At 37.6% G+C, this 26,630-nt stretch overlaps 3 protein-coding genes and 1 long non-coding RNA gene across 14 annotated transcripts; 2 read left to right on the top strand and 2 right to left on the bottom strand.

Annotated features, from left to right (window-relative positions):
- Positions 1-354: 354 nt before the first annotated feature.
- Positions 355-7,930, top strand: LOC108258437 (uncharacterized). Of its 4 annotated transcripts, none has more exons than XM_053676366.1 (7): positions 355-502; positions 815-877; positions 2,228-2,320; positions 2,423-2,545; positions 4,359-5,370; positions 5,643-5,712; positions 5,864-7,930. In XM_053676366.1, the coding sequence occupies exons 3-7, from the start codon at positions 2,232-2,234 to the stop codon at positions 6,940-6,942; spliced, it is 2,373 nt and encodes a 790-aa protein (XP_053532341.1). In that variant the 5' UTR covers positions 355-502; positions 815-877; positions 2,228-2,231; the 3' UTR covers positions 6,943-7,930. The 4 variants fall into 4 exon arrangements, with proteins under 4 accessions (XP_053532341.1, XP_053532339.1, XP_053532340.1 ...); XM_053676364.1 differs by having other exon boundaries at positions 2,420-2,545; XM_053676365.1 differs by having other exon boundaries at positions 2,225-2,320.
- Positions 6,099-8,826, bottom strand: LOC128629237 (uncharacterized). Its single transcript, XR_008393579.1, has 2 exons — positions 8,737-8,826; positions 6,099-6,335 (listed from the first exon to the last, which is right to left on the bottom strand). It is a non-coding gene; the product is annotated as an uncharacterized LOC128629237 (long non-coding RNA).
- Positions 8,827-9,916: 1,090 nt separating this feature from the next.
- LOC108258457 (uncharacterized) lies at positions 9,917-16,543 on the top strand. 5 transcript variants are annotated; one of them, XM_017457106.3, is made up of 6 exons: positions 9,917-10,126; positions 12,766-12,865; positions 13,090-13,185; positions 14,620-14,680; positions 14,775-14,880; positions 15,146-16,543. In XM_017457106.3, exons 1-6 carry the CDS (start codon positions 10,111-10,113, stop codon positions 15,211-15,213), a joined length of 447 nt encoding a protein of 148 aa, XP_017312595.1. In that variant the 5' UTR covers positions 9,917-10,110; the 3' UTR covers positions 15,214-16,543. The 5 variants fall into 5 exon arrangements, 2 of the variants coding, with proteins under 2 accessions (XP_017312595.1, XP_017312594.1); XM_017457105.3 differs by having other exon boundaries at positions 9,917-11,402; XR_008393576.1 differs by having other exon boundaries at positions 9,917-12,865; positions 13,090-13,232.
- Positions 16,544-16,740: 197 nt separating this feature from the next.
- LOC108261567 (B-cell receptor CD22) lies at positions 16,741-26,114 on the bottom strand. Of its 4 annotated transcripts, none has more exons than XM_053676367.1 (12): positions 26,092-26,114; positions 25,279-25,345; positions 24,381-24,728; positions 21,525-21,773; positions 19,014-19,265; positions 18,666-18,917; positions 18,309-18,569; positions 18,135-18,222; positions 18,005-18,059; positions 17,550-17,636; positions 17,374-17,454; positions 16,741-17,186 (listed from the first exon to the last, which is right to left on the bottom strand). In XM_053676367.1, the coding sequence occupies exons 2-12, from the start codon at positions 25,334-25,336 to the stop codon at positions 16,968-16,970; spliced, it is 1,950 nt and encodes a 649-aa protein (XP_053532342.1). In that variant the 5' UTR covers positions 25,337-25,345; positions 26,092-26,114; the 3' UTR covers positions 16,741-16,967. The 4 variants fall into 4 exon arrangements, with proteins under 4 accessions (XP_053532342.1, XP_053532344.1, XP_053532345.1 ...); XM_053676369.1 differs by having other exon boundaries at positions 16,741-17,092; XM_053676368.1 differs by having other exon boundaries at positions 17,049-17,454.
- Positions 26,115-26,630: the final 516 nt, after the last annotated feature.

Here is a 26,630-nt window from a genome sequence, read left to right as displayed (position 1 = left end):
CTTGGTGTTAGAAAACATGACACTAGAGAACTTGCTGGGAAAAACATCTGGGAAAATGCACCATCCCCTAATAAACTGTCTAAAAAATACTGGGATAAATGAGAGACTTTAGTAATTTAGTATGAATATCTAGTGTGTGTGTGTGTGTGTGTGTGTGTATGTATATATATATATATATATATATATATATATATATATATATATATATATATATATATATATATATATATATATATACACACACACACACACACACACACACACACACACACACACACACACACACACACACAAACACTAGATATTCATGAAAATCTGTTGCCCACACTCCAGTCCAGCAGGTGGCGGTAATGCACCTTAAGTTGGTTTGCCATCCGACATTAAAACAAGGAAGTGTGAATCTGTAACAAGTACTACTTTTTCAGTGTTACTTATTCACTCTTTGAGGCCTTTTACTACTGCAGTGACTTCTCCTGTTTGTGCTGTAGTAGGCCTATGTGTGGTGAGTCTGTACTTTAGTTATAAATTCATGTAAATCTATGGTCTTTATAGCCATAGTAAATGTCACTTTTTTACATGTAAAGTGTGGGGGGTGGCACTTTAAGTGTGGTCACTCTAGAGCACCACACTGCTTCTTATGCATATTTGCTTCTAAAATAAACACTGTGTTTGCTGCATTTATTTAGTAAATCTACATGGCAACACGTTGCTTTCAGCCTATTCTTAATATGATTGGCCAAAAATTGTTTTTTTCCAATACAGAAGTGAAAGTAAGTAGAGCACAGCACAAATTCTACCGTCTTTCTGTTTACAGGAGCTAAAGACCTTCTCTGAGGATAAAGACTTTCTCTGAAGAACTATTACACCTTCAGAAGAGGTATTTATGTATTTTATTTGCACTATAGCAGTTGGGCCTCTTTTGTATAAATGTTTTTGTAAGCCAAAGGGAACATAAAGTGTGACTTTCTTCATACGTACATGCATATGTTGATAACAGGATTTTCACGAATGCTTTATATTTGCTTTGTCCCTGTGAATGTTTTACAAACAATTCACTCGTATCCAGCTTGATTAATGAAGCCAATTATGTGACTGACAAATCAGCTCTTTTTGAATAAAAATTTGTCTTCAGACAAAGCATATTGTTTCAAATAATTCTTTACTTGAACGTCTTTACTTTAATTCTTTAATTAACATCAAAAGTGATAGTTTGACCAAGCATAAATGGTTCAGAAGTCCTAATTATTTAATTTAGTAATGCACAATGTATTTACAAAATGTCCTGCAGTCAATGTTGAATGTTTTATTGCAGCAGAGGCAATGGCCAGTTATCACCCTGGGTCGCATACAGTAAAATACACACATATATGTGCACTGAGGTGCCTATAGTAATTTCACGACTAATAACACAGTGATGCACATTGAACATGATATGCAGAAATGATGCATAAATTAAAAGAAGAAAACCTAGTCATACTTTTAAAAAGTTTCTTTTAAACATTTTATACTTTATTATAGTCTCAAGGATACGAACACTCGCTCATTGTGTGAAACTAGTATTTCAGTGCCTGACAAGATGACTGAAGGTGTCAGTTGAGACTTCGGTCATGTCATAATGGAAACCTTATGGTCAGAAACTCGTATGAAAATCATAGTGACCTACAGAAACATTTTTTTCTCTCCTTGGAGTGGTACCTTATAAAAGGAGTAAGAGTTAGTGTGTATTTATGGTGGCTGAGCTGCATTATTGGAAGGCTTTTTGAACAAGAAGTTTAGTGATGCTTCTTCACTGTTTACTTGGCATTTTGTCTAAATATAAATCAGCTGTGACGCAAACGTTTTTGGTCATTTTTAGCCGATTGGCATTTATCAGCAAACCCATGTGAGTATAAAAAAATCAGTGTCAGTTACATTTTTGTAAATATTCCAGGACTTTTTAGTTCCGTTGGAATTACCAGCAAGAACATGACCATGAGTCTAGAACAGTGTAGAACAGTGTACACAACAGAACCATGATCTCAGCAAGCATCACACTGGGACAGGCACCACTTGCAGAGAGGGGGACATTTGTAATGGTGTTATTTATAAATAATGAAATTATATAGAGGGTTAAGATCCTCTCACTTTGCTCTGGTTGTTCATACTGTTGTTCTGTGAAAGAAGCCAGCCCAATTCTGTTCAAATTTAAATTAATTTAAGATTCTTTTCTGTATTATTTTCCTAGCAGTGTCATGGATGTCTCAGACACAGACTCTGACACTAATTCAAACTCCTCTGCACATGAGAGAACTAGGACAAACCCACCACGGCTTGCAAAGAGGTCTGTAAAACTGTGAATAAATTCATAACGGTATGAAACATTTTCTCAAATATATTATGTGAACATGATTTTTTTTTTTCTTTCCTCTTGTAAATAAAGTAGAGCGGGGCCCAACAGTCAATCAGGAAAAGAGCAAAGTTATATAAACATACAGACAGGTTATGAATCTTCACGCTCACGGCCCAATTTTAATCAAGATGAACCCGATTTTTCCAGCAGTTCAAGGTAAGACTTCTGCTAGGAAATGTAAGAATGGTAAGAATTTTGCAACACCTACTGTGCTGTATGTCTGGATTCCCCAAAATAGTCTTCTTATTATCTTTTTTATTTATTTTTTTACATAGAATTAAATTCTTTTTGCTTGTCCATATTAATCTGTATGGTGCTACAGTATTTATTGTGCAGTTTTTAGTAATCCATATGTTCAGTCAGATTACTAGGCATTAGACATAATCTAATGAAGGGCAGTGCTAGTGGCACTAGTCAATTCTTTCACATAGTCTCTAGTCTTGAGTCTAATTTTAGTTCTGTGGTCTGAAGCAATGGATGGTGTAACATGTAGGTGGTGTAATGTTAAGGTGTTTGTAATAAACTTGGTTCTACAACTGAGCATAGATTTATTCGATTCAATTCAGTTCATTCTTTATTACAGACCCATACGTCAATACCAAAAGTAAAAAGATGACATACAAACATATTTATGAACAACAAACATTATTTAAAAACATACAGACTTTCATTCCAGTGCTTCTAAAAGCACGAAACATGCCTTGTTTCACATAATGTAATATTATTTATTATTATTATTATTATTAAAGACCACTATGATAGTATTTTTTTCTACTTCATCGACATATGAAATTTTACATATTATTCATTAAGATAGCATACAAAGTGGGTAGATTTATTAGATACAAACCTTGGCATGCACTTGTCCACCTTTGGAGCTTCTGCAAAATTCTTTACGCATCATTAAATGCCACCTGGAGCTTTTTCATCTTGGCTTTACTATATTTACATCACAAGTGTGCCGTATAAAGAGATGTTAAAATAGCTCTTTTTAGAGCTTACTGTACATCATCTATACACAAATAAAACTTACGAGCCAGCATTTTTGCCTGTCCACACAAGTTACAGCACTGACGCTGCACATCATCGTCGTCATTTAAATCATCTCTAATGATGTGACCCAAGTATTTTACTTAATTTACCATGTTTAAAACTTGATTTGGTCCTCTTTGGTTTTAACCATCATAACCACACTCTTCTTAGTATTAAATTTAAAATCATGCTGCACACCATTGCTTGAAGATACTCGAAGCAACTGTTGTAATCCAGCACTATAAGGAGACAGAGTAACTCAATCATCAGCATACACCAGACGGTTAATAAGACTATCACGTTCTACAAATCTAGTCTTACAATCATTTAACTCTATAGAGAGACCATTCATGTACAAGTTAAAAAGAAGAGAAGGTGACAGTATACCTCCTTGCTGAACCCCATAAAAATACGCCAATACATTCCTACCCCATTGAACTTGTATGGTTTGATGTATTTACCAGTACTATAAGACCCTTATCAGGTATGGGGGAACCCCCTCTTGTAATTTTATAAATAACTTCGTATGATTGATTCAATCAAACGCCTTAGATGGATCTAAAAGACACAAATACTGTAGAGCTATGTCTATTACACTTTCTAACCACTTCCTTTAAAGAATATATGCATAAATCACATCATAAATTACTTTTAAAACCAAACTGATTGTCTGTAGTTATTAAATATTCTTTGAAACTATTCATAAGATTTTGCTCAAATACTTTTGAAATTACACTTTCCAAAGCAATTGGCCTATAATTTTCTGTACCAGATATTTGACCTGATATTTGAAATCATGACCACCTCTGTGCAAATGCATGATTTTTATGACATACATTATTTTTGGATATTTCTTTTATTTATCTCATTAAATATAAAACAGTATAATTCATTCTAAAAGTAATATTACAAGTAAATAGTTATCACTTTCCAACAGACAAAGACAGAAACAAGGAGAAGGACAGGAGAAGAAAAAAAAGTCTGACAAGTTAAAGGAAATGACAGAGAAGAACAAACTACTTGAGAGATCGTTAGAAGAGGAGAAGAAAATGAAGACCGAAACGGAGGAGAAGAACAAGAAACTTGAGAGATCGTTAGAAGAGGAGAAGAAAATGAAGACCGAAACAGAGGAGAAGAACAAACTACTTGAGAGATCGTTAGAAGAGGAGAAGAAAATGAAGACCGAAACGGAGGAGAAGAACAAGAAACTTGAGAGATCGTTAGAAGAGGAGAAGAAAATGAAGACCGAAACGGAGGAGAAGAACAAGAAACTTGAGAGATCGTTAGAAGAGGAGAAAAAAATGAAGACCGAAATGGAGGAGAAGAACAAACTACTTGAGAGATCGTTAGAAGAGGAGAAGAAAATGAAGACCGAAAAGGAGGAGAAGAACAAGAAACTTGAGCGATCGTTAGAAGAGGAGAAGAAAATGAAGACCGAAATGGAGGAGAAGAACAAGAAACATGAGAGATCGTTAGAAGAGGAGAAGAAAATGAAGACCGAAACAGAGGAGAAGAACAAACTACTTGAGAGATCGTTAGAAGAGGAGAAGAAAATGAAGACCGAAACGGAGGAGAAGAACAAGAAACTTGAGAGATCGTTAGAAGAGGAGAAGAAAATGAAGACCGAAACGGAGGAGAAGAACAAGAAACTTGAGAGATCGTTAGAAGAGGAGAAGAAAATGAAGACCGAAATGGAGGAGAAGAACAAGAAACATGAGAGATCGTTAGAAGAGGAGAAGAAAATGAAGACCGAAATGGAGGAGAAGAACAAACTACTTGAGAGATCGTTAGAAGAGGAGAAGAAAATTAAGACCAAAATGGAAAAGGAGACTGCACGAATTGAGAGGTTGTTAAAGACTGAGATTAAAGAGAGGACTAAAATGGGAGAGAAGAACTCGGAACTTGAGAGATCGTTACAGGAGGCAGATCGTAATAACAGAAAATTAAAGGTTAGAATAATTTTATGGAAAACTTACAATCATACTATCTCAGTTTATAAGTGAGATAGTCTTTATATAATTATCTTATCATTTAGAATTATGTTTTCACATTGGGATACTTTTTGTTTAGCCCAAAGATCAGAATGTGCTCGCTAAATATAGCTGCCTAAACATAATTGCCATTTAATCGATCATCTTTATCACGTTTTCAGTGTTTCTACTGCCTAATTATAAAATATTATTTCCTCAAACACAATTTTACCTCTTTTATTTTTTTGTAGTCTTTCACTTGGATAGCCTCTGTGCTGGTTCTGGTTCCACTGTGTATTGGATTGCGCTTAGCTTTCAAAGGTAAACATTGATCAAAATACAGCTACCAAATATCCAATCTAATTTTCACTCTAAAGTTGTCACATCAGTAATATAATATTTAATATAATAAAATAATATGATTCTGTTATATACACAGTATCCATAGACGTTTGTGTTATCTGCTTTTTAGGACATGAGATGAATCATCATGAGCTTAGACTGATGTTGGTGGGGAAAACTGGAGCAGGAAAGAGCGCATCAGGAAACACCATCCTGGGTGAAGAGGCCTTCAGAGTCGAGGCATCTCCTGCATCTGTGACCACAAGCTGTATGAAGAAGAACAAAGTCCTGGATGGAAGAAACATCACCATAATTGACACTCCTGGTGTCATGGACACATGGTTACTATCTAACCAAACGGCCCACCATGCACATGAATGTATCTCCATGTCTTCTCCTGATTCTCATGTGTTCCTGCTGGTGATCAGACTGGGAAGGTTCACAGTGGAGGAGAGCAGTGCTGTGAAGTGGATTCAGGAGAACTTTGGAGAAGAAGCTCTGAAGTTCACCATGATTCTGTTCACTGGTGGAGATCTTCTGGAAGGGAAGCCAGTGCAGAAGTTTATCAGTAATAGTTATGATCTCCAGAATCTTGTAGATACCTGTGAAGGTAGATATCATGTTTTTAACAACTATGATGAAAGTAACCGCACTCAAGTCACAGAGTTATTTGAAAAGATAAATGTAATACTACACAAGAACATGGGTTACTTTTACACAAAAGAGGTTCATCAGAAGGTCCAGAGAAGCACCAGAGAAGAGGAAGAGAGGAAGAGAGTGATTTTAGAGAAAGAGATTAAAATGGAGGAAGAGAAGAAGAGAATGATGTTGCAAGAAGAGATCAAAACAGTGGAAGAGAAGAAGAGAGCCGTGATGGAGAAACTGATCAGAGAAGAAGGGAAAATTCAAGTTGAACAGCTAGCAAGTGAGGTGAAAGCAGAGGCACAGAGAGAGTGTAACATCAGAGAGGGAGAAATCAGACATGAAGAGGAATTAAATAGGAAACTTGTAGAAGAAGAGATGAAGATGGAGGAGAGGAGGAAGGTGAATGAGATGGCAATTAAACTGAGAGATGAACAATTAGAGAACAAAAATCTTAAGGCAGAGTTAGAACATGCTAATAGTACATCTTTCTGGTTAATGGTCTCAATTGGCATACTCATTCTATTTCTGGTGCTTGTAATGACGAACAACAAAAAAAGAAAATAGCTGAATCATTAGGCTAAGGAGCTAAAATAGGATCCCTGCTATCTTTAAAATTAACAGCAAATTGAAATTAAACTCCCCCATTTTCCTGTGCAAGTCATTTAATTTTCCATATGGTCTTACAGATGATAATAATGATTTGCAGGACCCGATTTATATGTGAAGTTATGAATGTTAACTTTAATTAAAACTTTCATTGAAATACTCTAAATTCAAAGGCCAAAAAATTCTGAGCTGATGCACCTTGTCAGATGTCATTTATTTTGTGGGGTTTTTAAAAAAAATTGAACTAAATGACTGAAATTGCTCATTTTGTTCAAATTACAGATATGTACAGTGAGCTCCAGACTTATTGACACCCTTTCAGAGAACAGGCAAAAACTATTAGATATCAGATCTCACAGTTGGCTTGGGATTGTACATCACTTTGAATGAAAGCAGTAGGCCAAGTGAAGTAAATGGAAGAGAGAGCCTACTGCCACTGCAACCCCCACTAAAAAAATGCAGTAAGAAAATGAATGAAATTGTGGTGTTAGACGAGACCAACATCATGATCTGGTGAAAAGTGGGAACTTCATAAAGGACCAAACACTTATTATGGGAAAAACTTGAAACATGCCAGTAGGCACTTCTGAAACATGCCAGTTGGTGGACTGGCTAAGATAAATTGTCCCTAGTTGTGAATAAGTGTGTGAATGGTGTCGTGTGATGGACTGGCTTCCCATCCAGGGTGTATTCCTGCCTCATACTCAGTGCTCCTGGGATAGGTTCCAGATTCACCCTAACCCAGACAAGGATAAAACAGTTACACAGTTACTGAGTGAGAGAGCGTTTTATTCAAATAAATCTATACAAGGTTTCCATTTGTTCATTTTATATATTCATTTTATATCTTATTTTTCAGAATCAATTGAATTGTGTATGATTATTTAAAATGATACATTTTTGTAATAAGTGAAGGATAGAATAAAAAGCAAGGAGATTTTTTTTATCATGTGTTTGGAATTTTTTTATTGATTTAAAATGAATCAACTCTGTTTTGTTTTTACCAATTAAACAAAAACAGGTTATTATGCTACACTCAGAACATTAGCAATCACTGAATTCATAGTAAAGCTCTGGCAATCTGGTAATATCTCATATTTATGATTAAATATTCCACTGAAAATCTTAAATATTTCAATATTCTCCAGCCATGGCGTTCAAAGTGGGGTCTGGGGACCCCTAGTGGCCATTACTTTGTGTTTTACTTTTTAAATTTTATTTCGTGATAGATCTGTGATTATTAACTACTTGTCAAAAAAAAACAATGGTGAAAGATTTGTGCTGGTTAATGACATACTGATAAACAGCTGATCTACTCGATAAGAGATTTGATCAGGACTGGAGAGTGCATTTTGGAAGATAAAAGTGCTTACAGATGCACTTGAGCAATATCTCGGCACTATTTGACATAAAGTTAAGACAAATCGTTCTTCAACACAACCATCTTTCCATCCATGAAGTGTGTTCATTATTCTTTTCAGTGACGATCCTTCAGAAAGTCTCCTTTAAGTGATTACTTCAGAAAGAAAAAGCGCGTAGAACACAAACACTGCCATTACGCAATCTCTCTCTTTCTCTGTGTGTGTGTGAGAGAGAGAGAGAGAGAGAGAGAGAGAGAGAGTGAGTAACCTTTTTTCCAGTCTGCTATATCCATTTCCTGGTCAGAGCTTAATTAATGCTGGTAAAGGTTTGAGTCTTACAACACTTAAAATACCCAAAAGTGAAACTGGTTTGGGGGGAAAAAAACATTACCTGTAGCTGTGAGGTGGCTGCGAGAAGTAAGAGAATGAATCACTATCATAAAATGTTATTGTATTACTGTACGAAAAACTACCGCCAAAGCATCCAGCCTTTTCAAAATAAAAGTCAGACAATTTGAAGACGAAATCTAATTTTGATACAGAGTGTCTCAACCAGCTCCATGGTTCAGCAGGAACAGTATATGGTGTAGACAAGTTGGGGCACTGGTAAGGACCCTGGCTCGCTACACATTGGGACACTGATAATGTTTGTAAAACGTCACCAAAGATTAAAAACATAAAAATATTTCTGTCATAATATGTCAAGCAGAATCATAGGCAAGCTAGTGGGGTGTTTTTTTAATCATTGAACACTTAAAAATCGTTAGACTCAAACAAACCGTAGATAGAACGTCAAATAAAGTTAAAAATCGCTAACGTAAGTAATCATTTGAGAGCTACAACACCAACAACAAGAAGCTACAAATATAAATATATATTTTTATACTTCTATTTGTAGCCGGAAGTTGGCTGAGGTTTCGTCCCCCATTTTTTCCCCAGCTGAGTACAGTGTATATATAAAAGTATGTGGATACATGACCATCACACCCATAAATGTTGAGCACACAAGTGTATAGAATGTCTGTATGCTGTAGCATTACAATTTCCCTAAGAACTAGAAGGTCCAAACCTGTTCCAGCATGACAATGCCCCTGTGCACAAAGCGAGCTCCTTGAAGACATGATGTGTTAAGTTTGGAGTGGAAGAACTTGAGTGACTTTCACAGAGCCATGACCTCAACCCCACAGAACACCATTGGGATGAACTGGAACTGCAGCCTCCTCAGCATCCCAACATCAGTACCTGACTTCACTAATGCTCTTGTAGAGTGTGTGAATGAACACAAATTCCCACAGCCACGCCCTAAAATCTAGTAGAAAGCCTTCCCAGAAGAGTGGAGCTTATTATAACAGCAAAGGGGGAATACATCTGGAATGGGATGTTCAACAAGCACATATGGGTGTGATGGTCAGGTCAACTCTTGGCTGTATAGTGTACACACTATACACTATAACGCACACACACATACAGGTCATTTTATTAGGAAAACCTGTACATCTGCTCTTTCATTAAATTTTTGAATAAGCCAATCATCAGGCAGTAGTGCAATGCTTAAAATCACGGGTGGAAGCACTTGTTGATGAGAGAGCTCAGAGGAGAATGGGCAGACTGGTTCACGCTGACAGGAAGTCTACAGTAACACAATAACCATTCTTTACAACTGTGGTGAGAAGGAAAGCTCAGATCTCAGAATGGACAACATGCTGCAAATTCAGGCAGTCAGACTTCAACAGCAGAAGACAACATCGGGTTCCGGCGGGAATCAATGGGCATGATAATGAGTTAAGGGTACTTCAGTGACCTGCACAATCATTAGATCTAAATAAAGAAGAACATCTTTGGGATGTGGTTTTACAACAGTTATTAAAACTATTGCCTGTATCCAGTGAAGAACTCACTCTAAAAAGCCAATTCAAATTAAAATTGAAATAAGCCTAAGCTGAGTGTAGGCTCTGTGGGTTTGATACTGCTTCAACCACAGCCTCTCACACTTCCGTATAAAAACTAGGCACCCTCCCAATTTAGTTCTCATTCACTTCACCTAGGCACTTCAACTTGGAAGAGGCCATTATACAGGGGAGCAGAACTGTTATATCTAAATATTCCAACTTCATTTCAATCTAATAACATGATTGGCTTTTTTCAAGACTTCAAAAGGTATTAAATAGGAAATGAGAAACATGTGGGTCAAAATGACATGACTATAAAACAATGACACACAAGCTGTAGTTTGATGACCCCTACAACTTGGATTTTACCAAGTGGAAGTGTCTAGGGGAAGTAGGTAGAAGGTTGAATTTGCTAGGAGAAATTGAGACCACAGAGTGAGTTGTGTTCAGACTTCCTGTGGAAAAATTTACCAGCGGCTAAAGAGCTAGACAAACAATTACACAATCACAAACTGTTTCTCTTATCTGAAAATTCTTTTTACTACCGCAAAGCAAAATGTAGTCTTTTAAATACAATACTTTCCCTTTAGTTTTGCCCAGTTATTTCTTCTGGAATGGTTTAATCATAAAAATGTTAAGTTTTTTTTTTATAGTCATTATGATTAATTTCTCTACATGAAATTGAGTGCTTTTCACTTTAGCTCTAGTCCAAACCAGTTTCTACACTCTTCAGCCGCTGCCTCGCACATTTCCTGATTGAAACCGGGCACCCTCCCAATGCAGTTCCTAATCACTTCCCCTAGGCACTTCAACTCAGAAGAGTCCATTATGCAGGGGAGCACAGCTGTTGTTTTTAAACACTGTGACTTTATATTGCTCAAAATAATGACTACAACAGAACTTTATTTCATTTGTATGTTTATCCAAAATAGAAGAATACATAAAAAAGAGAGCTCATGGGGCAAAATGACATGCTTATTAAAGAATCTTGCACAAGCTGAAGTTTGATCCCCCTGCAACTTGGATTCTTCTAAGTGGAAGTGTTTAGGGGAAGTAAGTATGGGATTTAATTGGGTTGAGACCCTTGAAGACCATAAGGTCTGTGACATGTTGTGCAAACACAGAAAATCAGAATTGATCATGGAAACAGCACCAGTGAAATATTCTGGTGAGTATATAAGAGAAGTTCTTTTCAAAATAACACTCATGGGGCCATTTATTTAAGGTAAAGACTACATTGTAGAAGACATGTACTGTAATTAAATATCTATATTTACTTCCTGTTTCTAAAAATCAAACAGGAATTTATTCTAATGTGGAGCAGGTAATTTATCACCTTAATGATCCACGGTTATGAAATTCCTTAAAATGCATTAAATAGTATGTGGTACTCTTTCTATTAATATCTCTGAATCTTATCAAAAATGTTTGCTCAAATGTTAATTTAAACTATGCATAAATATAACTCTCATGTGTCTCTGTTCATCTCATCCAGAACAAAATCTGGCTTTGAACTACAGGAAACCAGGATTTTGGTAACTGAAGCCAAAAATGTGTTCAGTATTTAGGTTGTATATGGCTTGAATTCGGTTCTTGGTTTAATTACTTGGTATGAGACTTTGAATCCACAGAGTGAGTTGTGTTCAGACTTCCTGTGGAAAAATTTACCAGAGGCTGAATGATTTAATCATAAAATGTTTAAGCTTTTGATAGACTTTATGATATTTCTCTACATGTAAGAAGGTGTTTTTCACTTTAGTGTCAGTCCAAACCAGCTTCTAGGCTTTCCAGCCACTTCCTCGCACATTTCTGGATTGAAACCAGGCACCCTCCCAATGCAGTTCTTACTCACTTCCCCTAGGCACTTCAACTCAGAAGAGTCCATTATGCAGGGGAGCACAGCTGTTGTTTTTAAACACCCTGAGTTTATTTCATTTAAAATAATGCCTACAATGTGATTTTACTTCATTTGTATGTTTATCCAAAGTAGAATAAACAAAGAAGAAAGCTCATGGGGCACAATGACAGGATTATTAAACAATGTTGTACAAGCTGATGTTTGTTTCCCCTGCAACTTGGACTCTCCTAAGTGGAAGTGTCTAGGGGAAGTAAATATGGGATTGAATTTGGTTGAGACCCTTGAAGATCATAAGATCTGCTGTACAAACACACACACACACCAAAAAAAAAAAAAAAACCCAGAAGTGATCATGGGAACATGTGAGTGTATAATAGAAAGCACTTGTTTGTTTAAATGTCTAATTTACTCAGGTATCAATGTTTGTATTGTTACTACTTGCATGGTTACACACAGTATATCTTGGGCATAGACTGTTCTAGGTAGTACAAATCAAAGTTTCATTACTTGTACATTGTGTTAGAGAGGTGAGTATAAGTAGGCAAAAGGTCTGAAATTGTTCACTGGTGTGATGTTTTCTGCAGGTCAACACATGTCTCTGGTTTGTCCTGCTCCAAACAGGAATCACTTCTCTGGTTTCTCTTCTCACTACTGTCTTTCTTCTGTTTACAAGTTGGAGAGGAGAGCTGTTTGAGCGTTTCATTTTACTCTAAGGAAAGACAAGATCAGAACCATGAACATGACTCTACAAATGATTTTTATCTTATGGAAAGGTTCGACTTTAATTTTTCCTAAAATATACCGTTTATTAGTTTTGTTTTATTAGCAGGTTTTTTTCTTTCCTGTAACTCTTTCTTCTTTCTGTTATGGACCCGTCTAACTCCATCATGACAGCTGTGAAACTTGAACATCTAACTTTCACAACATTCTGTTATGAGAATACAGGTTTGTTATATGACATCTTTAGTGCTTAAAGGTTCTGTCTTTGTGTGTTAAGTGACAGTGATCAAGATTCGCTGCCCTCTTCTGATGACCATCAGTCCATGGACACTCCCAACACTTTTGAAGGAAATATGTTCCTTTTTTCTGTTGGGTAAACATACTATATACTGACCTTTACTGACAAATAGCAATATCCAGGTATTTATTTTGTCATTACATATATCCATATGGTTTTGTACATTCTTAGAAAAAAAAAACTTGGATGCTCAATAAAGGTGTTCCTCCAAGGTGATCACACTGACGTAAGCAGAGCATAGTAATTTTCTTTATTCATAGGTCTGTTGTTAGAGGATCTTCATCTTGTAATCGGACATGGAGAACACAGGTTCTCCGCACAGTCTGTTATAGAACTTTGCCGACATTTTCATGAGATTTCATACAGTTGACAAGTAAAAATCCTAAAAGAGCACGCAAAACACAACACGGAAAACAGGCTTTAAAGCGGTCATGACATGAGAAATCAAAATTTCCTTGATCTTTTGGCATGAAAGAGGTCATTATACCATTAAAACCTCTTGCAAGTTTCATGGTTTAATACGTGCTCCTCAGTACAAAAAGAATGTTTACTTAACCAAGCTCCAAAAATGGCTCTTTGGGATGTGGCGGGATTTGCTACGTCACACGACAAACACATTTATATATTTAGCCAATCGGAGCAGTGGGTGGTTACATTGATGTTTTAAAGGTAAAGCACACGAAAAAATTATTCAGTCAGAGGGTCAGAGATAGAGTGGAAAAACGTTCATAAATTACTTTTAATAAATAAATAAATAAATAAATACATTTATTTTTGTGCAAAAAAAAACCCTAATATTATAATTACACAACAGGGAAGATAAAAAAATATAATAAACATTTTAAAATCATCACTACCCCTTTAAGGTTACCCCAGAGGAACAACTGACAAGCCGAGCTTATGCTGTACAATTTAGACATGGTTTTGCTGCCACCAGAGATTTTTTAAATCGTGTGAATCTCAGTGTGAGAAATTGAATGAAGCCTGATAAATTGTGCATTGTGAGTTTTGTCACAAGAATATATCAAATTTATACACTGTAGTACCGGCTGCCTGTTACATAATAGAGGCAAAGACAGATGCAAGTGCAGATAAAGGTTTAATCACAAACAAGTAAAACAAGAACTATGAATCTGTGGCAGAGATACAAGGACTAAGGAACATAACCATGAGACAATAACAAAAGACAAGAAAGCATAACATGACATAGAAAGACAATCAATGCGAGACAACCCTTGCAGTGTAGAACGAGGATAGACTATATATATACAAGTGTTAATGAGCAAGAAACGGAAATCAGGTGCAGACAGTCATGTGAAGTGTCGAGTGAGGTGCAATGGCTGATGGGAATCATAATCTCTAGTCCTTTTCCGGTATTTACATGACACTACCACTGATATAAACACATCGTTACCATAGGGAGTTGTTGAAGCAAACACTCTAAATACAGAAAAATATGAATAAATTCATTTATAATTTAATTCTAATTAAAAATTTTGATGTTGGCAGAAGGAAGTCAGATGCCTCTGAGGCTGACCAACAATCCAGGATGGAAGCAAAGCAAAACAACGTGAGACACAGAGAGATGGGCTTGTACGAGTGTGTGGTTTTAACTATATTTTTTGTAAATGAAGGGTTACTGAAAGTGGGTTAATGTTCAACAGGTAAAGAAGACCAAAGGAACCTGCTTTAAGTCACGCTTTCAGTCTGCACTACGAGCTTTGCTGGTGTCTTGTGCCCCGTTCTGTATGACCTCAATTCCCACCAGAGGTATTCCATTAATTTAACCAAGCTCATCACTGTTAATGTTAATTTTTTTTTATATTTTTAATATTGGTGGTATACTGTTTGTTTTCTATTTTATTTGTATACATATCTTTAATGACACATTTTGCTGGATCTGAAGAAGTTCATTTGACTAAATATGCTCATATTTGGCATTAGTATCATTCATTTCACTAAATATTCAAAATATGAAATTAAAAAGTAATTTACATTGGTGTTCTGTTTTGTGCTTGTGAATGTGGGTGCTAAGATGAGGCCGATTGTGATGGATGCGTCCATAGCAGAAAAGAGAGCAGCAGGAAACTCCACCCTGAGTAGAAATGCTTTCAAAGCTGTGACAATTTCCGCATCTGAGAAAGACGAGAGACGAACGGAAGCTAAACTTTTACCATGATTCATGATCAGAAAGTCAGTATGTCCTCTCCACTTCCTCATTCCTGCTAATGATCAGACTGGGAGATTCACAGTGGAGGATCGAAATGCCATAAAGTGGAGATTCGGGAGAACTTTGATGGAGCGGTTCTTCATGAGAGTGTTCACTGGCAATAATCACATGGAGGAGCATCGTTTGTTTTCATAACCTTGCACTTTCATTTTTCATTTATGGATTTAAGGGTGTGAAAATTGAGTATGTAAGTGTTGCATGTTTTTATTTTACTGCTCCAAAGTCCTTCATCTAAATGCAATTCCAAACTGGGGTCAAAAACAAAATAATCATCGCAGGCAAAATCTATTATCATAATCCAGCAGAGAGCCAGGATTAAAACCAGAAGTCAAGCAGAAATTACAGCAAATTTAACGAGACTAGGAAACTAAGGGATTATAGAACTATGGACCCAAACAATACTTCTTGGATTTACAGTAAATGTTCTGCCTCTGTTAGAGGCTGTGTATAGTTTATTATGGGCATTTGCATTTATAAATATAATATTATCTTAGTTGCTTAATATTCTCTACAAATTCTGTTTTACCTGCCATTATTCTGTAAGGTTATACATGAGGACTCTTATTGTGACGTGTTTTCGCAAGCACTGCATGTTGGGTAACAGGAAGCAGCAAGCACATGGCGCGGTGAAAACTCGAAACGTGTTTGTCGCATCTGAGTCAATCCTCCTTCTAAACTCTAACGAAACCAATGGCTTTTTATTCGTTTCAGTGGCCAGTGTTTCTGAGATTGTAAACTGTACGTTGAATAATTAAAGGAGCAAGGTGCTCATATCCTGGCTCCTGAACAGAGTTTGCCTTGCTGTTTATCTGCATTCACGCTTGGAAAAGCAAACATTTAGAGAGAACAGTATATACACATCATAAAACTGACCCGAAATCAGTTGAAACCATAGTAGACACTGGTTCATAAGTTCATGAGGAGATCAACACCCCCTAGTGGCAACCATCGGAAACGTTTCAAAGCAGTAATGATGTAAATAAGCCTCGAAATCACGTGACTTGCCCAGCTTGGTACATGCTCCGAACCACTGAATTTTTATTTTTTTTTTAACAAGATTTTTAAAAGGTTTCGCGGTTTCATGAAGCAGTGTTTCAAACGCGGCCATCACTAAGAAATAGAAAAATGGTAATCAGGTACAGTTAATGTATGAGAGTGGCTGAGTAGTTGCTATTGAATAATAAATTGTCTGCTAATCCGATATCATGACATGACTGTATATTAGCTTCTGTTTTGTGTTATAGAAGCCTTGCTTTGTTTCTATTTGGAGAAGGTTCACATCATGCTGTATGTAAAGGACCCCAATAAGGATTCGAGTCCAGGAGTTCCCACCACCCTAACCTCCACCCTCCTCTGCTCCACAGCGTATTATAACTCATTATAAATAAACCATACTGAGCGTTTGTACATCATATTTATTGGGTAAAATGTACAAAACGTTATCGGCACACATTTTTGCACAGTGTCTTAGTTTAGCAGGTAAAATATAAACAAAATAATTATTAAAACAGGACAAAAACCTATAGTACACATTTAGTAAAAGAATCAATCAACAGCACATGCAGTCACACACAATATATTGTTCATAGAAGTAAAGCTCTCATTTTTCAGCTATTTGAAGTATGAGTTAATATTTATCCAAAGCGCTTTCTCTCTCTCTCTCTCTCTCTCTCTCTCTCTCTCGCTCTCTCTCTCGCTCTCTCTCACGACATGGTGTTGATGTTGACAATCTCACTGTTGCTTTCTTGCATTCTAGAAAAACAAACCGCGAGTTGGAAATGTTGAACAAACACACGTATAATACTACAGAAGTCCAGAAAGGCCATGAGTGTTTTTTCCTTGCGATCTGAAGATAAAAAAAGTTGTTTTTTGAGATCACGTAACATTAGTGTACTAGCATTACATCATTGTGGCCTTAACTGCTTTAAAACTTTTGATTTGGGACTTTAATGGTTTAGAGTTTTCCAAAGATCTTCAGCATGGTGCTATATCCAGTGATTACAATGAAGTGACGAACAAACGGAAGAACTCACTGTTAAAGTGTCGTAATCAGGAGAGATGGACTGAGAGTCCAGAGCTGTGTACGGGTCTTCAGGAGGACTCGGGTGAACGGTCTGTGTGAGAGAACGAGAAATAAATCATGCGTTCATCATTCTTAGTGATTCTTTCCAGATCTGAATGCCTGAAGTGCGTCTCTGAAGTCACTTACTGCAAGCGTGTCGTACACATCATTGGAGGACTTGGTCTGAAGATCAAGAGCTGTGTACGGGTCTTCAGGAGGACTAGGGTTATTAATCTGTGTGAAGATTATAAAGAATGTGTTTGATGTTTTTCTTTTTTGAGGAATTCCTCCAGATCTGAATGTCTGAAGAAAGAAGCTGTGCCTCAGATTGCATTCTGTGACTTAATACATTACAGCATTTTCTACTGTAGCTTTGTTTAGTGATGAAAAGTGCCACATTTTGTAGAAAAAGCTAAAAGTCAGCTTTGTGAGACTAGACCCTGGTGTTTCCTCATGTTCATTATGATTATCACTCTCTATTGTGCTGTTATGCAGGTAATCAAGAGGGGTTTATGTTGCCGTCCAAAGTGGTTACCAAAAACAAATTACTATTGAAGCGATAAGTCACACTGTACCATTCCATCCTGTTACAGTTCACTTACCTGACTAGACGATGATACCTTGGTGTCATTTATTGAACCTCCTCTTCTCTTGCTCCTAAAAAGTAACAATAACAAGAAGGTTCAGATCACAGATATTGTAAGCAAGTTGAGGAAAAATACACATGCTCACCTCATACATAAGACACCGATGATGGCAAGTAAACATCCACATCCAACTGTGACTCCAAGAATTACGTACAGAACTACACTTCTGCCCCCTGTGTGCAGACAAATATTATTCAGCTAGAACTCATTCACCTTTATCAATGCTACAAAGTGTTATTTGTTATGGTAACTGTAATACCACTTGAAGTGAGAGGCACTGCAGCAGCGCTCTGACTCCCGAATTTATTCTGAGCCACACAGTAAAACCATCCACTGCTGTTGGAGCTCAACGGGAAACTGTAACTCTGTCCAGATCCTACAGGTGAGCTTTCATCCACCTTATACCAGGTGTAGGTCTCCACAGGTGGGTTAGCATCACTGCTGCAGGTCAGAGTCACTACACTGCCCTCCACTATCTCACCAGAGGGACTGATGGACACTGAGACATCCTTAGGGGGATCTGAAAAAAGGGCAATAACAGAAGCTTAAAAATAGTTAAGTGAGAACCAGTGGCTCAGTGGATATCAGTCAGTCACCTGCACAATCAGCCACTCACACAAAACGTTTACTGTTGTTTCAGAATATTTCTCTCCGTGTTGATTGCTGGACTTGCACTTGTAATCTCCACTGTCCTCAGAGCTGATCTGGTTAACGGTGTAGGTTTTTCCTTTGATTTTAAATGACGTTCCTTTAAACCAGGTATAATCTACAGGTGGGTTAGCATCACTGCTGCAGCTCAGAGTCACTACACTGCCCTCCACTATCTCACCAGAGGGACTGATGGACACTGAGACATTCTTAGGGGGATCTGAAAAAAGGGCAATAACAGAAGTTTAAAAATAGTTAAGTGAGAACCAGTGGCTCAGTGGATATCAGTCAGTCACCTGCACAATCAGCCACTCACACAAAACGTTTACTGTTGTTTCAGAATATTTCTCTCCGTGTTGATTACTGGACTTGCACTTGTAATCTCCACTGTCCTCAGAGCTGATCTTGTTAAGGGTGTAGGTTTTTCCTTTGATTTTAAATGATGTTCCTTTAAACCAGGTATACTCCACAGGTGGGTTAGCATCACTGCTGCAGGTCAGAGTCACTGAACTGCCCTCCACTATCTCACCAGAGGGACTGATGGACACTGACACATTCTTTGGAGGATCTAGAGATAGAAACACAAACTACACAGTATGAAGGGGTTTTTCGTTATTAACAACCAGACTATGAAAGCCATCGTTACTTCATGTTTTACTGCAGTAACACATTAATTTACATAAAAATCAACAGCAGTGAAATTACTGAAAAATGTCATAAAATCACAAACAGTATATTTTAATTATTTATATTTTCGTTTGGTCGTGTTCGAGATAGAAAAAAGTGTCAAGATGCAACTAAATAGTATTTATACTAGTATACAGGTGTGTATGAGTGTTCTAGTGTTCAAGTATGCTAGTGTTGGAGTGTGCAATAGTGCTAGAATGTAAGTCAGCATATGTTAACATTTATTCATTTAGCAGACGCTTTTATCCAAAGCGACTTACAAAGGAGAAAATACAAGCAAAGCGATATATAAAGCAGAGAACGATACAAGTAGTGCTACCGTACAACAGCCGTTAAGTGAGTTCCAGAAGAAGCAAAGTGTACAGAGTAGAGGTGTAAGTGCCAGAGCAATTTTATTTATTTATTTATTTATTTATTTATTGATTGATGGGTTGGTTAGGTGTTGACGAAAGAGGTGGGTCTTTAGCTTTTTTTGAAGATGGTGAGAGATTCTGTGATCCGGATTGAGGTTGGAAGTTCATTCCACCACTGTGGAACAGTTAGTATTAAAATGTTCTTGAAAGGGACCTTGAGCCACGTTGAGTAGGTACTACTATGCATCGGTCGTTGATTGATCGCAGATTGCGTGAGGGAACATAAGCCTCCAGGAGAGAGTTGAGGTAGGGGGCGCTGTTCCGGACAAGGTCTTGTAGGTGAGCATCAAGGCCTTGAATTTGATGCGGGTGGCTACAGGAAGCCAGTGGAGGGAGATGAAGAGGGGTGTGACATGGGTTCTCTTGGGCTGGTTGAGGACGAGGCGTGCTGCTGCATTGTGAATCATTTGAAGAGGTTTGATGGAGCTGGCTGGGAGGCCTGAGAGTAGTGAGATGCAGTAGTTCAGTTTTGAAATAACAAGAGCCTGGACTAGTATCTGTGTAGCCTGTTCGGTGAAATAGAGTCTGATTTCCTTGATGTTGTACAGGATGAACCCACAGGACCGTGCAGTTGTTCAGATGTGGTCTGTAGAGGTCAAGCTGTCATCGAGAATCACCCCAAGGTTCCTGGCTGTCCTGGTTGGCTTGAGTGTGGTTGAGCCGAGCTGTACAGTGATGTTGTAGTTGATTGAGGGACAGGCTGGGATGATAAGAAGCTCAGATTTTGCCAGGTTGAGCTTAAGGTGGTGTTCCCTCATCCAGACCGAGATGTCCGACAGGCAAGCAGAGATGGCAAGCAACATGTATACTAATGTTAAAGTAATATGCTAATATTCACATATTTTACTGTTAGTATGCTAATTCACATGTATGCTAATATTCAAACAATCTAGCTTGCTAGTATGCTAACTCACATGTATGCTAATATCCAAACATACTAGTGAGCTAGTATGTAAGCATGTTAATACACATGTATGCTGATGTTTAAGTATTTTAGGATGCTAGTACATTAATGTGTATGTATGCTATTCTAGTGTGCATTTATGCTAGTCTGTAGTTAGCTGAGGCTGTAAGCTTGTTTTATATTCCGCATGGGTGTATTTAAACACAGTTATTCTAGTTAGCAGTTGTGCAAGTATGCTAATACATTAATATTCTAGTAGGTGTAAGTGTGCCGTACTGAAGCTAGTGGCATTGTGGAGTTTTAACCCAGATCAGAGACGTTTAACAAGAGAGAACAAGAAGAATCAGCCAGAGCTGAACAGAGAGAGAGAGAGAGAGAGAGAGAGAGAGAGAGAGAGAGAGACCGACTGCCTGCATGCCCACTTTAATTATTGACATGTAATTACACGTTTGGTTAATGAGTAGCTAATCTATAATAGATTAGATAATATAGATAATGTATATATCGGTGCACTGTATAGTTTTGGAGTGAGTTGGCTCTCTGAGATGTGAGCTGCAGGACTGATTCTCTCAGCAGTATTCTGTAGGATTAAAATCGTTAATCACGTACAGTGCAACCCTGATCCGAACACATCCAGTGAAACCTCATATCACCTGATGACTTGTTGGGTATATGATAATAATTTAAAATGATATCATAACATATTTGTGTTGTTTGCTGTTTGTTACTGCTTGATTACTGATGGGATTCATTTTACATGTGGATTCGGCATGAACTTTTAGTGTTGCTAGTTTTATGAGTGAATAAATAAATCTGTACTTACACTGGACATCAAGAGTGACAGCAGGGGAGTGATAAATTTGTCCCTGTACACCACACCTGTAATCGCCTGCATCCATCTGACTGACTGATGGAAGACGGAGCAGGTTAGAGGAATTGACTGAGAATAAAGGACGTAGATTTTTGTGCCAGGTGAATGCTGGAGTGTCAGTCAGGCTGCAGGTGGTTTTACACGTGAGAGTGACTTCATCTCCCTCAACCACACTAACAGGAATCATCTCCAGCTGAAGCCCTGTGAATGAGAGGAAAGAGGTGAAATATGCAGTGCAGCCTTTGGGGATTATTGTCCTGTTATTAACTCTTATTATTTAGTTCCGAATCATAAACCTACTGCATATTTACTAGCAGATATTAGCTAGGTGGAGACATGCCTGATGGAGACATCCCACCCAGTAAAAACTCATTTCAGGGAGGTAGCTCCACCGCCACCCCTTTTGGCTTCATCAAGTAGGACATCAATAGAGTAGCTCCATAGCACCTAGCCAGCTAGTTTAAATAACATTAGCTATGCTAATAAACCAGTGACACCTGTTAGCTGTTAAACTCACCTCAACATGTCTTTTACAATCATTTAACCCACCATGGGCAATCGAAAAGTCGCTGCTGCAATCAGTTTCAGCGAGAAAACTCATTATTTTTGACCCCGATTAAGCAGGGGAACACTTTATTGTAGTCTGGGTGAAGTGGGTTTTGTATTTTTGATTTTTTTTTGGACACTTCAGCGTTACTGAACTACAGTGGTACACTGAACTGAGAGAGGTTGAAGATAAAACTGATAGGTCTGGTTAGCTGAAAGGAAGACCAGTCAGGATCTTCTCTCTATCACTCTCTCACTACATCTTGTCACTCGCTCTCTGGTCTCTCCAGTGACCATCTACTACTAGACATTCTCGGGTCTCACTCGCTCTCAAAAAAATCGATTATTGCAGGATATTGCATATGGGTGCTGTTCATTTCTTATTTGCGCATCCTTGTTTCCTTTCCTCGCTTCTTAGCTCCAACCCCTTTGGATGAGCGGGAAGGATACAAGGATGAGATGTGAGGAGAGAGGAGTTGAAGCAAGCCAAATGGAAAATCCTCGCTCTCTCAAACGTCACTTCAGAGCCACGGTAATCAGTGATATCTGTGCTCCGCTGGAGGGCCTCACTGCACTTCAGGGTCTGCCGTTATATTGTTAGAGCTCGGTTAATAACAACATTCTTAATAAAGCAAGATGCACTGATAGAAATATAAGAAAATTATTTATTGCATCTTTTGTGCAGCTTTGCATATCCAAACATGCAATTACTTACAATACTCATTTTGAGCATATTATTATTATTATTATTATTATTATTATTATTATTATTATTTAATTATATTTCACACACAATTCCATCACATCATCAAAGGACTTGGTGTTTGAGATTGTGTCAGATGTGAAAGAGGAGGGGAATTTATACATGCATCAGGTTTATCACATAGGATACACCTGTGTATCTTCGCTCCTAGCTCCTCTGGAAGCTTCCCCACTCCTCGCTCCTCGCCTCTTCGAGGTGCAATTAGAGAATTGTTGTGTCCTTCAAGATGGCTGACTTCGATTGATTTCTGGGTCACGGGCTGGAGGACGGAGGAGCGAGGAAACGAGGAAGCATCAGTTTGAGTGTGGAGAAACAACCTATAATTTGCGGGCATCAGGGAGCCACTATCGATATGCAGGAGAGTCCCGGAACTTCCAGGAGAGATGGGATGTCTGTTAATATCTATGCTATTTAACTATGCTTTTAATATAAAACACAATGTACAGTTGTGCCCAAAAGTTTGCATACCCCTTGCAGAATCTGCTAAAATAGATATTTACATATAGTCCACAAGACAAGATAATAGCTGAATAAATCAAAATGACCCCATTCAAAAGTTTACACACCCTTGATTCTTAATACTGTCTGTGTTACCTGGATGATCCACGATTGTGTTTATGTTTTGTGATAGTTGTTCATGAGTCCCTTGTTTGTCCTGAGCAGTTAAACTGCCCACTGTTCTTCAGAAAAATCCTCCGGGTCCTGCACATTCTTTACTTTTCCAGCATCTTTTGTATATTTGACCCCTTTCCAACAGCGACTATATGATGTTGAGATCCATCTTTTCACACCGAGGACGACTGAGGGACTCGCACACGACTATTACAAAAAGGTGAAAACATTCACTGATGCTCAAGAAGGCAACACGATACATTAAGAGCCAGGGGGGTGTAAACTTTTGAACAGGATGATCGGTGTAAATTGTTATTTTGTTTAAAGATCTCTTTTTTTTCATTTAGTACCGCCCTTCAGATGCTAAATAAGATAGTTACATGTCCCCCAGAAGACAAAATACTAACCATTTACACCGATCATCCTGTTCAAAAGTTTACACCCCCCTGGCTCTTAATGTATCGTGTTACCTTCTTGAGCATCAGTGAATGTTTACTCTGGATCCACCTCGACCCTGACCAGGATAAATTGGTTACTGAATAGAGGAATGAACTGCATGATACTGCATGTAGACTGAAACTCACACATTTAAAAAGTAGTTGCTCAGTTAATCAGTCAGTTAGAAGATGCTGAATATCATTATCGTTAACTTGGAAAGTGTTTACATTAATATTTTACAGCTTCAACTCAGCTGGCATATTGGTGAGTTTTGTAGCTTCTGTTACTGATAACTAGCTAGATAACTAAAGCTAATGCTAGTGCTCACAGAGCTCTTTATCAAGACAAACGTTTTCTTTGTAGAAAATCGTGGTAGAAGTGTGTCAGTTTAAAATATTATTTTAATAAAGAATAAAGTACAGTGTGTTATTTCAGCTGATGGGACTTACGTGCGACAGAAAGGTCAACTCCATCTGTACCCTGATACCTTCCTCCACTTGTTGTTGTTATAAATCTGAAGTAGTATTTGCCTCGGTCCTGTTCTGTCACATCACTCAGTCTGAGACTGCAGTTACTCCGTTTGTCTCCGAGGTATTGAACCCTGCCTGTGTACTTTGGGTCTGAAGACAGATCAGGAGGCTCTTTATCTGTAACCAGCTCTCTGCTCCAGAAAACTCTCTGAACTCTGTAACCATCTGGATATGTATATCTGCAGCCCATGGTTACTGTAGATCCCCTTAGAGCACAGATGTTGCTCTGTGTGTAAGACACACCCAACCCTGGCTGGGAGAGAACTCCTGTAACAAGAAATACAGAAATGTGTTGATAATGCATGTACAGGTCTCAGACAGTGACGAAGCCTGCGTAAACTCTCCACTGCAAACATCTGAGCTCATTTATAACTCAAAGCTACACAGGTCATGCAGTACAGCAGGAGGGAGAGAGAGAGAGAGAGAGAGAGAGAGAGAGAGAGAGAGAGAGAGAGAGAGAGAGAGTGAGTGTATGTGTTTGTGTGTGTGTGTGTGTGTGTGTGTGTATGTGAGAGAGTGTCTAAGAGAGAGAGAGAGAGAGAGAGAGAGAGAGAGAGTATGTGTTTGTGTGTGTGTGAGAGAGAGTGTGTCTAAGAGAGAGAGAGAGAGAGAGAGAGAGAGTATGTGTTTGTGTGTGTGTGAGAGAGAGAGTGTGTCTAAGAGAGAGAGAGTGTGAGAGAGAAATGCAGAAAAGAGAAACTTAACATAGAACTGCTGAACAAACACTAATAGCATAACGCACAAGGATAAAATAAAAGCATACACATTTATATATATTTGTGAGAAATAAAATGGTATACATTTGCAAATGACTTACCCGAAACCTTGAGCAGAAACAGCAGAGAAAGGGGAGGAGTCAGTTTGGGTGACATCATCAGTGCTCCCTGTATAATCATCACATGTTGAAAAATACTGTTCAGTTTTAATATCATAAAAACGCCCTTAAATCTGCGGTGTGTTCATAATTATAAAGCAAAGTGCTGTGGGTTTAAATCTGCAGTTACATTAACTATCCATTACAGGTGCGCCATGCGTTGTACAGTTCAGTCTGTGAGGAATAAAATGTGTGAGGAGAAATCATACTAAATGTATATCCTGATGGATGACTTGCTTTTTTTTTCTTTTCTTTTTTGTCTTTGAGAAAGAATCACTGAGGTGAATCAATTCTCAAAAGTGAATGAATCAAATTATTCTGACACATTAATATAAACAGTCTGGCTTAAGAATTATCTTTGGTATTTTATCTACATTCATCTAAATCCTATCTGAATCCTAACATTTCCATCCTTTTTTGTGCACAGTGTAGTGTAGTAGTCTCTCAGTAGTGTATCAACTGAATCAAACCTCAAATAACTCGATTCAGTTAAACAAATCCTTTGGAGTCAAATCAGTAGAATGAGATGAATTACCCATCACTTGTGGCACAAAAGTGTAAAAAAAAAAAAAACAGTAATAAAACAACAAGCAAAACAGAGACCCAAAAATGTTAACAGTTCATTTAACATTATAATATATAAACAATTAATCTACCTTGAAAGGGGGAAACACTCATATTGCTCTCAGACTTTTTAGATGGAAATTAGCAACACAAAAAAAACAACTTAAAACTGATTTAAAAAACTTTTCTGACCTCATTAAGAGATGTTCATCTCCTGCACCCAGAGAAAAAACAGAAATAACAGGAGCAGCTCTGAGGGTTTAAACTGTTCAACTAGTCCAAGTTCAAATGTGTTGTGGTTTCTTTTCACACATTTGACCATGCGCTCATCTTTTTTTTTTAAAGTAATACTTCCTTCCTCTACATGCTAAGAAACCCCCCAAAACACTTGCAGTTAGAACACTTCTTTCATTTTATCTTCTGTTTTCTGACCATGTATTATTTTCTGATCACACTACCGACACAGATGGCTTTTGAATTGTATTGCATTCAAATAAATAATGTATCATTTAAATATTAAATCGTATATTATTTAAAACAATACATTCAAAATATTGTCAATTGTTTTATGAAAGCTGTAAGTAAGTAACCAGTTGATTATGTGTGTATTTTATTAAATGATTGACATTTAATAAAAAAAACATTAACATTTGTTAATATATGCTCATGTTATTTATGTGCTTTTCTGTTACTATGGAAACGAGTCATTCCACTTTGCGGCACAATAGGGG

This window comes from Ictalurus punctatus, chromosome 26 (assembly GCF_001660625.3).
Source record: "Ictalurus punctatus breed USDA103 chromosome 26, Coco_2.0, whole genome shotgun sequence".
Taxonomy (NCBI): Eukaryota; Metazoa; Chordata; class Actinopteri; order Siluriformes; family Ictaluridae; genus Ictalurus; species Ictalurus punctatus.
Note: the sequence above shows the minus strand (reverse complement) of the source record. Positions and strands in the feature narration are given on the sequence as shown.